Below are 14031 nucleotides of genomic sequence, written 5' to 3'. Positions count from 1 at the left end.
GGACTCTGATAGAAGTACGCACTATGTATCCATAGATATCCACGTTCTTGCCGAGTGTCGGTAATATGGATATGGATTGGTCCCTTACTTCAGTACTGTCGGTAACATGCACCTGGAGTGCTCCCGAGGTACTCCGGACAGGATCCAGATCTCGGCCCTTGGTCCACGGTCGCGGGCATGAAGCGCGCTGGTCTTGGTTTCAACATCCACATATAGGTCTGTGGTGTCGCCTCGAGCGGAGACAGCCAGGCACTTCTTTTGTTCTCTTCTCTACTCTCACAGGAAGCCCACTACAGACAACAGAGTTGTTTGTGACAACAGTTTCAGGTTTCCAAAGTCCGAGATGTCTTCTCTGGCCCTCAACATGACGAAACGCCTCGTGTCCAGAACATGGCGAGTCGACATGCAGCGCAGATTCGCCTCGACACGCCCACAATTCAACTGGGAGGACCCTCTCGGATCCCAGGGTCTGCTTACAGAAGAGGAACTAGGGATCCAAGATACCGCGCGGTCGTACTGTCAAGAACAACTGTTGCCTCGCGTCCTGGATGCGTACCGGACCGAGACCTACGACCGTGAGATATTGCGCGAGATGGGCGAGCTAGGTCTCCTGGGTGCGACCATCAAGGGTTACGGGTGTGCGGGGGTCAGTAGTGTCGCGTCCGGCTTGATCACTCGCGAAGTCGAGAGAGTCGATTCGGGCTACCGCTCTGGCATGTCGGTGCAGAGTTCGCTGGTGATGGGGCCGATCGAGCAGTTCGGCAGTCCGGACCAGAAGGACAGATGGCTAGAGAAACTAGGGCAGGGAAAGTTGGTGGGCTGCTTTGGACTGACCGAGCCCAACCACGGCTCGGACCCGGGGTCGATGGAAACCACGGCGAAGCCGCATCCCACTAAAAAGGGATACTACTCGCTCTCAGGCGCGAAGACGTGGATCACAAACTCCCCCATTGCCGACCTTTTGCTGGTCTGGGCCAAACTGGACGGAGTGATCAAGGGCTTCGTTGTCGAACGCGACGCCTGTCCGCCCGGCACGCTCGAGACACCAGCCCTCAAGAATAAGACTGGCCTACGCGCCTCGATCACGGGTATGATTCAACTCGACAACTGCCCGGTCCCCGAGCAGAACATGCTGAATGTGTCCGGCCTCAAGGGCCCGTTCACTTGCTTGAATTCCGCCCGCTATGGGATTGCCTGGGGTGTGATGGGCGCTTTGGAAGACAGCCTCTCCCGGGCACGCACCTACGCGCTCGAGCGGAAGCAGTTCAACCAGCCACTCGCAAAGTTCCAGCTCATCCAGAAGAAACTGGCCGATGCTATGACAGATGCCGCCTACGGCATCCTCGCCGCGCACCAGGTCGGCCGGTTGAAGGACGCCGACGCCGACGCCGGGCAGCAAGCCACGCCGGAGATGATATCACTTATCAAGCGGCAGAATTGCGACCGCGCCTTATTCCATGCTCGCACTCTGCAGGAAATTTTTGGCGGAAATGCTGCCAGTGATGAGTATCACATCGGCCGGCATGTTGCCAACCTTTACGTCACGCAGACATACGAGGGCCAGAGTGATATCCACGCCCTGATTCTAGGGAGGGCAATCACTGGCGTGCAGGCTTTTGCCTGATCCAGTTGGAGGTCTCTCTTCTCGGCTGTACGGCGTTGGGTTGGCCGCGGCGGTTGATGCCTCGTCCAATATGTGGATGGAGTTTATCATTTTGTTCTTCCTCGTTATGCGTGGGTTTGGCGCAAACATACAGGTGAAAGTCACCATTGGGACATGTCGAAAGCGTATTCTGATACTCCGAGAGATGTTGGCATCATAAAGTAATTGTCCGGGTCTAAAAAGCGGTCATAGAGTTGGGTTTGCAAGCTCATGTCAAGCTGTCTCTGCTGAGCAGCATTCTGGAAATTGTGGATAGCAGGTCCCATCTCGAATGTATTTTGCAGCGCATAGTATTCTGGACTTGAGATTATGTTCTCCGTCCTGCGATTTTCCATTGCCCCTGCCAGCGACGACTGGCTTGTCGGTCCCTTGACGGCGTCGGAAGCATTGCCGGACGTGCCAGCTTTCTTGATGGCGGCTTGGAGAAATTCAAAGATACGCAAGCCCCAGAAGGCAGGATCCCAACAATCCCGAACTTCGTTCAGAACTATTTGACAGTTGTCGAGGGCTGCTTGACCTAGTTGTGCGATCAGAGGTGATGATCTGCGAATGAGCCGGGAGAAGACTATTCCTGCGACAAAGAAGGCCGGGAACACTTCCTGCGGCATCGAATGGATCATTGATTTGGTCATTAGAGTCAATGCCGTCGAGGCGATTGTTTGGGCGGCCGATTCCGCTATCTCATACGTCGCGGACTCGGAATCCAGTTGCGGCGGCGGCTCGTCGGACAACGTGTCTCGACGAGCAAGGTAAATAAAGATCATGTGGTGATGGAATAAGATCTTCAGGCTTTCGGCAAACATTGACGGTGAGGGTCCTGAATCAGCCCAGTTGATGGCAGGCGGCAGCTCACTCCGCCAGTGAGCAAGCATCTCATGTAGACTCTGTGGAGTGGACGAAAATCCTGGGTTGAAGCGTGTGTTAATGATGTGGCGCAGGATCAGTGACAGTTTGGCAAGCTGGATTTGATACAGCATGGAAAGCCGACTTTCATCTGCGGGATCGGTCTGTCCCTGTTCCGGGCCGAAATCGTCCAGTGTCAGCATCGCGGTGTCGCAATGGCCCATGTTAACTCGGAAAGGCCGTCCTAGAAGAGTCCCGCAGTACGTGTCTCGAACTGCAATTGCCCACCACATCCTCCTCAGAAGACCTTTGTCTTGATGAGATGACGAAAAGGCCGTCGAGCGATGGATTCCCAAAGATTCGGCGATCGTCACAGCGACACCCACCCATGAGCAGGGGTTCCAGTAGCTCTTCATGTCAGGGCCCCAGAACGTCAAGATAATAATGGCCTGCAATAATACCACACTGTTGGTTTCGTAACCCACATCATAAAGAACCTTGGCCTTGTCGTAGAAGAATCGGCGTGCGCTTTGGCGGGTTTTGAATCCCGCACTCTTGATAACGCCGATGTCACAGTAAGCCGCCCCAATGAGACATGCTGCATGTAGCAAGATCCAAGGGGTGGTTCCTGATTGATGATGCTCGAGAAATTCGGCCTTGTTCACAATGGAATATAAGGGATAGAAACTTCCGATGAAGGCATCAATCAGAGCACGTAGGCATTCGGAATTGGGTGCATTGAAGACTCCTTTGGCTTGCAAATAAGTAATATCCGCCGCGGATAGGTGTGATGGATGGGCGGACCGTTGGCGTGATATGGGTACCTCGCCACCACCCGGGGTCTCTCGCTCCGTATGAATTCCGACTCGCTTTTCAGGCAGAACCTCTTTTAGAGCAAATGTCAGAGGTGAGGAGTCTCCTAATAGGACAAACCCATGTTTGCCTACCAGGCCCTCCGCATCTCGACCTTGTTGCTTGAGGAAATTTTCAAACATCACGGCTAGGGAGTTGCTTCTGGTGTGTTCCGACTCCCCGATAATCTCTGATCGATTCTTGTCTGAATCGTGAGCGGGTGATGGGTTGGCGGAGCTGGGACAGGGAGCATCTGCTTCCAGTGGCACCGCACTATCTGGTCCTTCTTGTGCCGAGGACGACTCCCGTGAGGGAAGAATGCTAGCTGAACCACCAAGGGATGCATCTTGGGTCGGTGCATTCGATTTCGATCGCCAGCGATTGTAGGTGCCCCGGCGAGAGGTGATGAAGGTGCATCCTACAGCACCATCGACCCGGCATCTGGTGCACGGCAGGCCTGTCCGGGCTGCATCGCATTTCACCTTTCGGGTATTGCATCTTTGGCAAGCTTTGAATGCTCTTTTCCGTCCAGCCGGGTTCTCTCCGATGTCATCTGGCATGGTTCCTGCAGACGTGGAGTACAATGGAGGCATGCCTGGTGTGGTGTGGCACCGTTGAACAGAAGCCGCAGCCGCAGCCGCCGCACATTGCCGATGCTGCCGAGAAATCCTCCATCGCCTTGTCGTCATCTAGCCGTCCTGACAGTCACGTGCAAGAAACATGCGACGGAATAAAGATAATCCGCCTGCCCAACTCTAGGTTGGTTTGCAGCGGGCGACGCAGAGGCCAGCCTTGCAGCATTGAAGAATTGGGAGGTAGGACAGTGATGGTTTGGGAAACACAAGTCCAAGTGCAGGCGGTGCCACCAGTGATTCGAAGAATGCAACCTCCCACCAGCAATCCCGATGCTGTACACCTGTGACGTGCATCACGGATGGATGAGGGAGCAAGACTACCTAAGCATAGTCTGGGCTCCCAGAAGCTATGTTTGACGTTGCACCTATCCGCGTGCACTCCGTGCGGTCAAGGCTAGGTACCTATGGTAGTACTTCTCTGCGCGTATATCTTGCCAGGTTCTCAGCATCATACATACATCTACGGAGTGTGTATGTTGTCCAGGTGCCTAAGCTGAGTATGGAGCCTCGAAACCGGCCCGCGCCTAGCTCCACAGACTTCTTAATATTGCTGGACTGCACAACACCTATGAGTAACAACTTTGAAGGTTCGTTCACTTTCAACTTCGCTTCACCTCCGCCTCACTCGAAGTGAATCTCGTATTTTAGGTAAATGTCCGTCACTGCCGGTACATTTCCAATGCATTGACAGCATTTTTCGACTGGTGTCAATAGGACTTGAGTCTGTTATTGTTCCTATTGAGAGAGCCTTCTCTATTCATGACTCCTCGATCAACTGTCATGTGACTTCTGCCTACCTGTCTTTCTGTTCTTTGACTTCCATCATCGACTTCTGCATCCTTCTTCCGTTGGCATCTCATTCGACGACTTGCTCGCTCGGTCTTGGAGTTGGTACCAGTCTTCACCTCTTACAGCATCGCCAGCCTCGGAGCAGTATCAGTTCATGAAGTACTAGACTGACCTCACCACTGATACTTCGATATCGCCTTCCCTCGACGGCCGATTCGGCAACATGTCTTCGCCAAAGAGAAATCGAATTCTCCCTTGCCGCAATCGCCAACATATCCTACGTCCTATTCCTCAACTCCGAGCCCCAACACCCTCCTTCGTTCATCCCCGTTCTCGTCCTGCGCCTACTCTTTCTGTAGTCTCACCTACTGTCACGAGTCTCATTCAACCTTCCAAGCCGTTTCCTTTCCTCGACCTACCTGGTGAGATCAGAAACAAGATATACGATCTTGTTGTCCCACAGACACGAGTAGTCCTCTCAGGCAGTCATCCTCAGAAAGAGCTTGAGCGACTCAAGTCGAAGATCCCAACCAAGAAGCACAAGCGACCAAGGTATCGAATAGTCGGGGAGTTCACCGGAGATGTGGCCCCAATCTCTCTCCTCCTCACTTGTCGCCAAATGAATCAGGAAGCCGTTCAATTCGTCTACGGGCGGACCACATTCTGTTTCGACCGAATTGTTGTGATCAACAAGTTCCTGAGCATTATCCCTGGCCCAGCAGCCAAAAGCATCGGAAGTATCGAAATGACTCACAAGGGATACGCCGAACCACAATGGATGGAGGATCGCGTGTGGAAGCTCCGGCATGATGATAAATGGAGCATGACCTTGGAGCGCATCAAGCAGAAGATGACAGGCCTTGAGAGATTGAGTCTCGATTTGACCTTTTTCGATTGGCCTTGTCGACTGGAGACCAATGAGAGTTGGGCCAGTCCTCTCCTCAACCTCGCCGGAGACGGGCTTGACCGCGTGAACATTAAGTTGATGCACGATCGGTTCCATCCTAACAAGATCGAAGGGATAGCCAAGGAACTGGAGACCAAAATGATGTCTCCCGAAGGCAAGAAGAAGGTACTGCGGGAAGCACGACAGCAAGCAGCACTGGAGAAGAAACAAAAAGAAGAGGCGCGCAAGAAGGCAACCAAGGCACTGAGGATCCGAATCCCATTGGGCGACAAGACCAAGGTTAGCAACTCACAGGTCAAGAAAGTGGTGAAGTCAAGAGGACTCGAGCAGTACGCCAGAATTCAGCCTTCTGTGGCATATTGCTAGAAAGGGGTGCCGGAATAGTACAGTACTGGTGGTACTAGTTCTTGGATGACAAAGGACATGGGAGGATTACAAGACAGATGGACAGTTATCATGCGTGCAGACCTTAGGCGAGGCAGAAACCTATGCATCGTCTTACATACAGCACACCGCTTCTTTTACGAGCAATGGTCATTAGAGCGATATACTTCGTACTAGCACCACGATTGAGATGCACTTCGGCAAAGCAGGAGTCTAGCTAGAACTTTGACAGCTCTAATCAATGTGATGGTTTCGATATTCCAAACATAGAACAGGTGATAGCAAAAGAGCAGTTGAGTTGCGCAATTAACCAAGCACCTAAAGGATCCAAAAATAGCGGGAGGCAACTTGCAAAGGAGGGGCCAAATTTAGAGGGGAGAAGGACAGGGGGACCCGCGCTGGCAGATGCCAAAGACCCCATGAAGGAGCACTAAGGACCCTGGCTAGGAGGCCAGATCGTCCTTAGGCTGGGGGGGCATACCTGGGGCTAAGGAGGCCAGGATGAGGGGGATCCGCCTTAGGTACCTTAGGTAGGTACTGCACTACTGCTAGGAACCTACAGTAATCAATCACTCTCGAGACTCTCTTTACCTCACAGGGTCATGGGGCTTGTCATGGCTCATTACCGCTATTATTCAGAGTGTGTATTGCAGCATATCGCATCCCCTGCTCACAGAAACACCATCCCGTCTCTCACCTGACGGATGAGTGGCCAGACTGTACGGAGGATACATCGTCCGGAAATCTAGTGCAGATGCCTTCGGGTGATGCTCTGTCCTCAGCCTCCTAGCCCCTCTGATTTGTTGTCGCCGGGCGCGTATAGAAGTGCTGGTGGCCAATCATGGCCCTCCATCCCACTTCGTCACTGCCAACTGCCTTGCTCGCTCCATCTGCGCTGCATCTTCACAGCACCTTCCTGCACCTCTCATTTTCCTCCATGCTCCCCAGCCGCCGTATCAACGTTGACCATGCATCGTTGGTATCTTTCAAGCGCCCGGCAAGTCCCCATCTCGCAAGTCGAGATTCTTAATTCAATGGCGGATCGAATTAGTCGCTGCACAGTGCAAGCTGCTTCAATCGCATTACTACTGCCCTCATCCCACCATACTGCTCGCTCTGTCGGTTTCTCTTCTACACGCATATCGTCTCTTTTGTTCGTCTTGCAGCTCGCGCAGGCTTCGCTGAGTCTTGCTTTTGTCTTTGACCATCCTCTGTGACACTGAAGTTGTATGCACTGCCCCCTTGTCTCTCCTCCTATTCAACCCCGTACCCGGCATTTCTGGCCTGAAAAGCAGAGACAGAGACCGCTCCCGCGACCTCAGGGCGCCTATTGCCACAAGAATTGTTCCACCTCTCTCAAGGCCACGAATACCACACTCCAGAGCCACGATCCATCGGGCAATACCTGCGTAAGGTGATCAATCTGTCGGGCCGCCGGTAATCAAATCACATCTCCCAAGCGCTCTTCGTTAGGAGGTCCCCAAGCGGTTACCTATTATTCGGCCTTCTTCCCTCGCCTCTGTTCTCCTTCTACACCATCTTCTCCTCTGTCGTTGATGTTGAAATAATCAAGAGCTGGTTCTCGACAACATAGCGAAGTCTGAGAGATTAAGAATATATACATTCGCATCTCTTCCCGTCGACGCTGCAGGGTCTTTCTCGTCTCACGTCAGCATTGGCCGCCTTAGTTGGAATCCCAGAGAGCCTTGGGAGAATCCTTGTCCTACGCTGAGCTCTTAGCGCACACCGCAATAAGAAGTCACTGCTCAGTCATGTCACCGTCCGGCTTCGAACCAGTCTCGCCTATCGACATCACTGCCGGCTCGAGACGATATCGCACCATCGACCTCGACGAGAAATCAGACATCAACGCAACAGCACGTTCCATCCGCACAAACTCGACGGCTTCCAGCACTCGTTCTGCCAACCCGGTGCGGAGGACCCGCTTCGCTGAAGCAACCTCTGTCTTGTCCCCCGCTTCCGGTCCTGGAGAACATCAGTCGCCATTTGCGGATCCAAAGATGGATAACGACAACGTCGACGGGCCCAAACCATCAGATATGGGATTTGGGTATATATCAGACAGTCAACCAATCGAGCAACACGCAATCATCAGAGGAGATCCCAATGGTTCAGCCGGGGCTCCGCTCAAATCAGCCTTGAAGACTCCCGGTACTGCCAGTCGAATGTTGAATCCTCTGAGCCCGACCTTCCGAGAAGAGCAGGTCCTCGAGAAAGAAGAAGAGAAGACAGATGTCCAGCAGGCCAAAGATTTGGTAAGTGATGGAGCCGCCTTGCCCAAAGTCCTTTGTCTGACGTTGTCCTGCAGAAAGTCAAGAAACGAGTCCGAATCGCGAAGATGGTCCTTCGCGGAGTCAACTTCTCATGCTCGTTGATCGTGCTTGCTATGCTCAGTACAGTCCTGACCATCTTTCATGCCACCAAGACTCTGCCACCAAGGAACGGTCTACCTGCATGGGCACCAAAGCAGCAAATCTGGCCCCAGATAGTGGTTCTGACAATCGCCTGCATTTCTCTGCTGTTCTCCATTATCGTCGTCCTAGCCTACTGCCGTGGTGGACATAGACGTGCCGAGAAGGTGGCGGTCTATTACACCATGTTCGCTGTGGGGTGGTTCTTGTTCAGTATCGTCATGTGGCTTGTGGGCGCTGGCATCCTGCACGGCAGCAAAGCTAGCGGCGGTGGAACAGATCTTTGGGGCTGGAGCTGCAAGGACAACAAGAGACGACAACTTTTCCAAGATGATGTCCATTACGCCCTTGTCTGTCGCCTGCAAGACTGGAGCTTGATCTGCTGCATCATCGAGGTCGTCGTCGAGGTTATTGTGATTGCCATCTATGGCATCGTCTTCTACCGATTCTGGTCCAAGAATCGTCTCCGAAAATCCATGGACGCCCGCGACCGGGCTCGGACTGACTTATATCTCGCTCAACTACGCTCTCAGTCGGCGCCCAACACACCTGGCTTTGCCCAAACCCCCAGAACACCAGGATTCCCGACGCAGAAGTCGATGGACATCTATACGGTCGCAGAGCAAGGGACCTCACCAACTCAATTTGTGCCGACTACCTCGCCAAAGTCGAATATGACTGCCTCGCCTTTCAAGCTCCAAGCCCCACCCATCCGAGTTCATCACGCAAGTCCCAGGCCATCGGCTGCTGAAGGGTTCGATAGGCAGACAGCAGGTACAAGCCCACCTCCTCAGCCGCCCATGTCCCCTCCCCCGGAAGAGAGGGTGCATCAACACGTGGACGCAGCACCAGGCGAGCAGACTTACGCGTCCGTCCCCATCCCTGGGGCATATGTGCCGCATTCCAACGGTCCAGTGCCCGGGCAGGCATATTAAGGAGGTAGGATTGAATAAGAAAAAACAAAAAATCATAACCAAGAGAAGATGAGAAGCGAGCATGTGCAGCGATGTATTGGCAAACGGTACGCAAGCTGTCGGACTTGTTAGGACTAATGGGCAGAATCAGACAGATCACTCATATCTACGTCTGGGAGTAGGGTGCTAGAGTTGTGCACGAGGCTGTGTTGGTTTTCAACCGTCGGGCAGAGTCAGCGAGGGTTAGTATGGAAGGGAAGCCAACCGTGTCTTTATATTCTTTTCGATCTTTTGGACAGCTGAGCCTTCATACTCTTGTGAATCAATACCAATACCTTATGTGAAAGAAACGGGTTCGCCACGTACGCAATCTCTTTTGAACAATACTTTGGACGTTAGGTATCGACAAACTTATCAAGGCGGCAGATTTGGCTGAGAGGTGTATGTTTCAATCTTCCAACTTAAGGACATTAATTAACAGTACTTCAACAATAGCGGTGCATCCCCAGCTAATGTTGGCGGTCAGGGCGTGGGCCCCGATACTGTAGGCTCAGATGAAATCTAGCGTAAGGTACCATAGATTCACAAAACATTGCTAGATGTTCTGGTCTGACTATCTCCTTTCGCAACGGTCACGGCATGGCATAACACGGCACCGTTTACATCAATCCGGCATAAGGATCGTCTTGTCTCTCGAAACTCCATCTCTCCTGAGCGGGACGGGTACTGTTGTGCTGGCGACAGGCGTTGGGAGACTGCGAGATGCGCAGACCCAGAAAAGACTTGTAGTGGCCCGAGAGGAAGGCGGTCGCATGGTTCTTGGATTTGCGGACCCCGGTGGCTCTGGCCTCCAGAGGGGTCGGTGTGGTACGAGTTCCAGTACTCGTGGCCGTAGCCGTACCTGTCGAAATGGCTGTGCTCGCGGCCGGAGTTGGGACAGGGACAGACGACGTCAGCGTCGGACTTGGCGGGTTCGAAGGCGTGTAGGCCGGCGGCGGTTCGTCCGCCAGAGATGCAGGTTGTGGGAGAGGTCGAGGTTCTAGTTGCGGTTGCGGTTGCTGAGGATGTACATCGGGCTCTACGACCTGGAGATGGGTCTGTGACAGTGATCGCGGGGTCGATGGCGCTGACGAGTGAAGAGACGACGATGAGCGTGTGGACCGTCTTGAAAAGGAATGGCTGTGCGGTCTAAACAGGGCTTTGACGCCCGCAATCCGCGCCAGGTGCGCTGGATAGTCCATCTCCAAGACTGGGTTGAGTTCCGAGTCGGGGTCGTTGTAATCCTGAGGATCAAGCCGCGGCTGGGGCCGATGCTGAGACTCGGAGAGGATGATTGCCTCCTTAGCGGCCTCCCGGGCAAAGTCGTGGACTCGGGAAGCGTCGTAACTCTCCAAGGGTACGCCAATGTTGATGTTGGTGCTGGGTTCGAGAAGGCCGGAGCCCAGGAGCGTGTCGAGCGCGGCTCGCAGCCAGTCGTCCTCCGGTCCGTAGGTGGGTGTGCAGTATAGCACAGAATACAGTTTCTGCGCCGCCTTGTGCGGCGACGAATGGTGCGTGCCGAGTTTGATGCGCAGATAGAGCGGCAGGGTTTGGTTGGTGACAGAAGTGATGCTCGTCGTTGTGGGTGTTGCATCATTGGTCGCCGGTAAGGAAGAAGTAGACGAGTCCAGAGTCTCGGTTAAACTGAAGATCCGGTTCGTAGTATTCGATGCCACGACTGTTGTCGGAACGGATGGTGACGGTGATGTGGATGTTGATGGGCTCTCATCACGCACGATGGGTACGGGATATGTTTGTTGGCGGAGTCGATGGTCGTGCATGTCAAAGAGTTGAGACTCGTCGTCCTGGCTCATGCTCGTTTTCGAGGATCTCGGCGAGAAGAACCTGGCTTTGTGTTTCTGTGGTTCTGATCTGTTGGTGGTTAGCGGAGAGATCAGGATAGCCCAATGGATGATGTCGGTGTCTGGTGATTCGGAATCGGGCTTGAAGCCCAGGATGCTGATCTCGGACATGGCGTCGGTGGTCCAGGAATGGCTGCAAGGATGTTGAGGTTCGGAAGGGACCTTCTGTGTAGGGCCGTTCTAGGGACAGTGGCTTTTGAATGATATATCCCCAGGCTCGCTCGGTAGGTAGAACCTGTTCGATCAGCTCCGCCGCGAGATTGTTAAGGTACTGATGCTTTCCGTCGCCGGAGAGTGATCACTCCGCTGCAATTGTGTGAGTTTAGGCACTTGGAAGAGCCAGGGGAGGTCAGCCCAGTCAGCGCATGGGCAGGTGACAAAGTGATGTTGAGTGGCGCCCTGGGCTGAGTAACTGGATGGCCTTTCAAGCAGAAGATGCGAAGACAATCGTGTAGGCCGGAGCGATGAAGTAAACATCAAATCAGGATACTGGTCAGGAGCAATGAAAGTTTCAGCCGTGTTGAGGGTGCTCGAGGGCGAGGTCGGATGGTGAAAATGGATGGATGGGTGATCGGTTACACAAAAACAGCACAGGCTCTTGATGAACAAGGATGGAATCGGAGGAATCGGAGGTGGTATGAGGACAGTCAACATTCACGGCACAGAGCGGAAGGGGGAGAGGTGGTTATATGTAAAGAAACGATTCGGATTCGATCACTGCCATCGGCCATTGTTTACCGCCTCGTTTTTCGGGCGGACCTGGTGCAACCCTCGTCTGGCTGGGGATTGCAATATACGAGATGACGCACGGAGAATGCGGGAGGACGACGATTTCGTCGCTCGATGCAGTCAAATCGCTCATCTTGGATGTGAAAGAAGGAAAATGGAGGAAAGAGTTGGGCATGGACCACAAGACCGGCCACTGACATGCCACCATTTTTGGCATGAGCAAACACTCCCACGGTTGCCATTGGTTGGCATTCCACCAGCCTGTCTCTCGTCTAGCGCGCCGACCGACAGTTCGCCGAACGGGCTGACACACATTGTAACAATATCAAACCAAACCGCGGGAGCCTCGCCGGCGGTGACCAGTATGATCAGCGTGACGAGCGCAATGGGCACATACAATACGTCGAGGCCGAACAATTCCCATCACGACAATTCGCTACAAGGGAACCAATGTTTGAAAGAAAAACCCCCACGCGAGTTGCCTCATGAGTAATGGGCTGAAAACCATGCCCTGTCCGAGGATATCGAGTATGAGATACTTCAATCTGGTTATAGTAGAGTGTAAGGTGTTGTATAACAAAGGTGATACCTCATACCTCGCACATGTGGTATTACATGTAAACTTCCTCTTCTTCCAGCTATCAATGCGCCGCAGACAAAGGCCCTGGAAACGCCCTAGCAATATGCACATGGAATGGTTGTGTCGTGAAGCGTCGGCGACGTGACGCATATTATCTTGAGGTGTCCTTGGTCATGTCGGCGCGCCTCAACCTTGATGCATCTACTCCGTCGAAGGATAAGCTCCGCCTCTCTTCCTGTTGAAAGCCCTCTGGTCTTTTAACCAGCGTCGGTACCCGGCCACGCTGTTGACCTTCTCGCCATAAAAGTCGGGCACTGGATTGTTGGTACTCGCTCCAGTGGGATTGACCCTGTGCTTCTTTATCCTCTCGAAAAAAGCCCGTTCCTTGATGGTGAATTCCGGCAGACGACTCCGGTGCAGTAGCCGCCAGATTGTGTTTCCAAAAGCAGGACCGATAAGCCATCCCAAAAATGTCGCACCAAAAGTGGCCACGCCCATGCTAATAAAAGGATCTGTGGGGATGAGTTTGGTGATGTTGTCGGCGACCGCGGGCACTTCAGAGAATGTCACTACTGCGGCGGCGGTAGATGCTACCGATGTGAGGATGGACGACGTGAGGGCATATCGCCGGCGAGAGGTACGAAGACGGAAAAAGGTATTCCAATCGAGGATGCTCGAGGAAGAGCTTGGGGAAGCCGAGGTGGTCGACGCATTGCGAGTTCGGCACAAAGAAGGAGTGAAAAAGGATGAGGGGGGATTGGAGGAAGCGGAAGGATTCGCTGCTACCGGCGCGCGTGTTGACGAGGGCAGGCTGCGTCGAGTCTGCGGAATGAGAGCTGCGGTTGAAACGTTGCATCGTGGCTTTGGCGAGACATGTTTTGAGGCTATCAAGAGCGGACGCACAGGACGGGTCTGAATGAGCTGCAAGCCCAGCCGTGTGGTCTTTGATGACATGGTGTTGTTCAGCTGATGGCGAAGCAATAGAGACCGGGGCCAAATCAGGCAGCTGGAGTGTAAGATTTCTCCGAGACCTCGCTACCCTTTTTCCCCTTTCTGTGGGTTGAGTTAACTCACTTTTGTGATGTGCTAGAATTGAATTGAGAATTGACGATGCGGTTTGAGTTTCTCGGAGGGATCTAAGAGAAGCAGCTACCAAGCACGTGACAGCACTCGATAAGGTACCATACAACCTATTAGGTGCCTATGGTCACCTAGATGGTCGTACACGATTATATTATTGGAGACGCTGGGGCGCATGCGGGCACCAAATCTATCATTTAATAGTAATAGTAGTGCGGACACATCGTACTAGTCAGTACAGAATGCTCTGTTATGAATTGTTACGGCCTACGAGCTTTGCCAGAGGGTTAACGTCGTCACTTTTCAGGCTGTAGCCTGGAGA

General features: G+C 53.3%; 6 protein-coding genes across 6 annotated transcripts; 3 read left to right on the top strand and 3 right to left on the bottom strand.

The window, feature by feature from the left end:
• Positions 1–343: 343 nt before the first annotated feature.
• Positions 344–1624, top strand: A1O3_08850 (glutaryl-CoA dehydrogenase; the record flags this gene model as incomplete). The annotated part of the gene is made up of 1 exon (XM_007738946.1): positions 344–1624. The coding sequence occupies one exon, from the start codon at positions 344–346 to the stop codon at positions 1622–1624; it is 1281 nt and encodes a 426-aa protein (XP_007737136.1).
• Positions 1625–1764: 140 nt separating this feature from the next.
• A1O3_08849 (uncharacterized protein) lies at positions 1765–3918 on the bottom strand (the record flags this gene model as incomplete). Its single annotated transcript, XM_007738945.1, has 1 exon — positions 1765–3918. One exon carries the CDS (start codon positions 3916–3918, stop codon positions 1765–1767), a length of 2154 nt encoding a protein of 717 aa, XP_007737135.1.
• Positions 3919–5005: 1087 nt separating this feature from the next.
• On the top strand, positions 5006–6055 carry A1O3_08848 (uncharacterized protein; the record flags this gene model as incomplete). The annotated part of the gene is made up of 1 exon (XM_007738944.1): positions 5006–6055. The coding sequence occupies one exon, from the start codon at positions 5006–5008 to the stop codon at positions 6053–6055; it is 1050 nt and encodes a 349-aa protein (XP_007737134.1).
• A 1790-nt stretch (positions 6056–7845) lies between these two features.
• A1O3_08847 (uncharacterized protein) lies at positions 7846–9440 on the top strand (the record flags this gene model as incomplete). The annotated part of the gene is made up of 2 exons (XM_007738943.1): positions 7846–8349; positions 8403–9440. 2 exons carry the CDS (start codon positions 7846–7848, stop codon positions 9438–9440), a joined length of 1542 nt encoding a protein of 513 aa, XP_007737133.1.
• Positions 9441–10078: 638 nt separating this feature from the next.
• A1O3_08846 (uncharacterized protein) lies at positions 10079–11431 on the bottom strand (the record flags this gene model as incomplete). Its single annotated transcript, XM_007738942.1, has 1 exon — positions 10079–11431. One exon carries the CDS (start codon positions 11429–11431, stop codon positions 10079–10081), a length of 1353 nt encoding a protein of 450 aa, XP_007737132.1.
• A 1399-nt stretch (positions 11432–12830) lies between these two features.
• Positions 12831–13583, bottom strand: A1O3_08845 (uncharacterized protein; the record flags this gene model as incomplete). The annotated part of the gene is made up of 1 exon (XM_007738941.1): positions 12831–13583. The coding sequence occupies one exon, from the start codon at positions 13581–13583 to the stop codon at positions 12831–12833; it is 753 nt and encodes a 250-aa protein (XP_007737131.1).
• Between the last annotated feature and the right edge of the window lie 448 nt (positions 13584–14031).

Source organism: Capronia epimyces (assembly GCF_000585565.1).
Source record: "Capronia epimyces CBS 606.96 chromosome Unknown aczIQ-supercont1.8, whole genome shotgun sequence".
NCBI classification, from domain to species: domain Eukaryota; kingdom Fungi; phylum Ascomycota; class Eurotiomycetes; order Chaetothyriales; family Herpotrichiellaceae; genus Capronia; species Capronia epimyces.
Note: the sequence above shows the minus strand (reverse complement) of the source record. Positions and strands in the feature narration are given on the sequence as shown.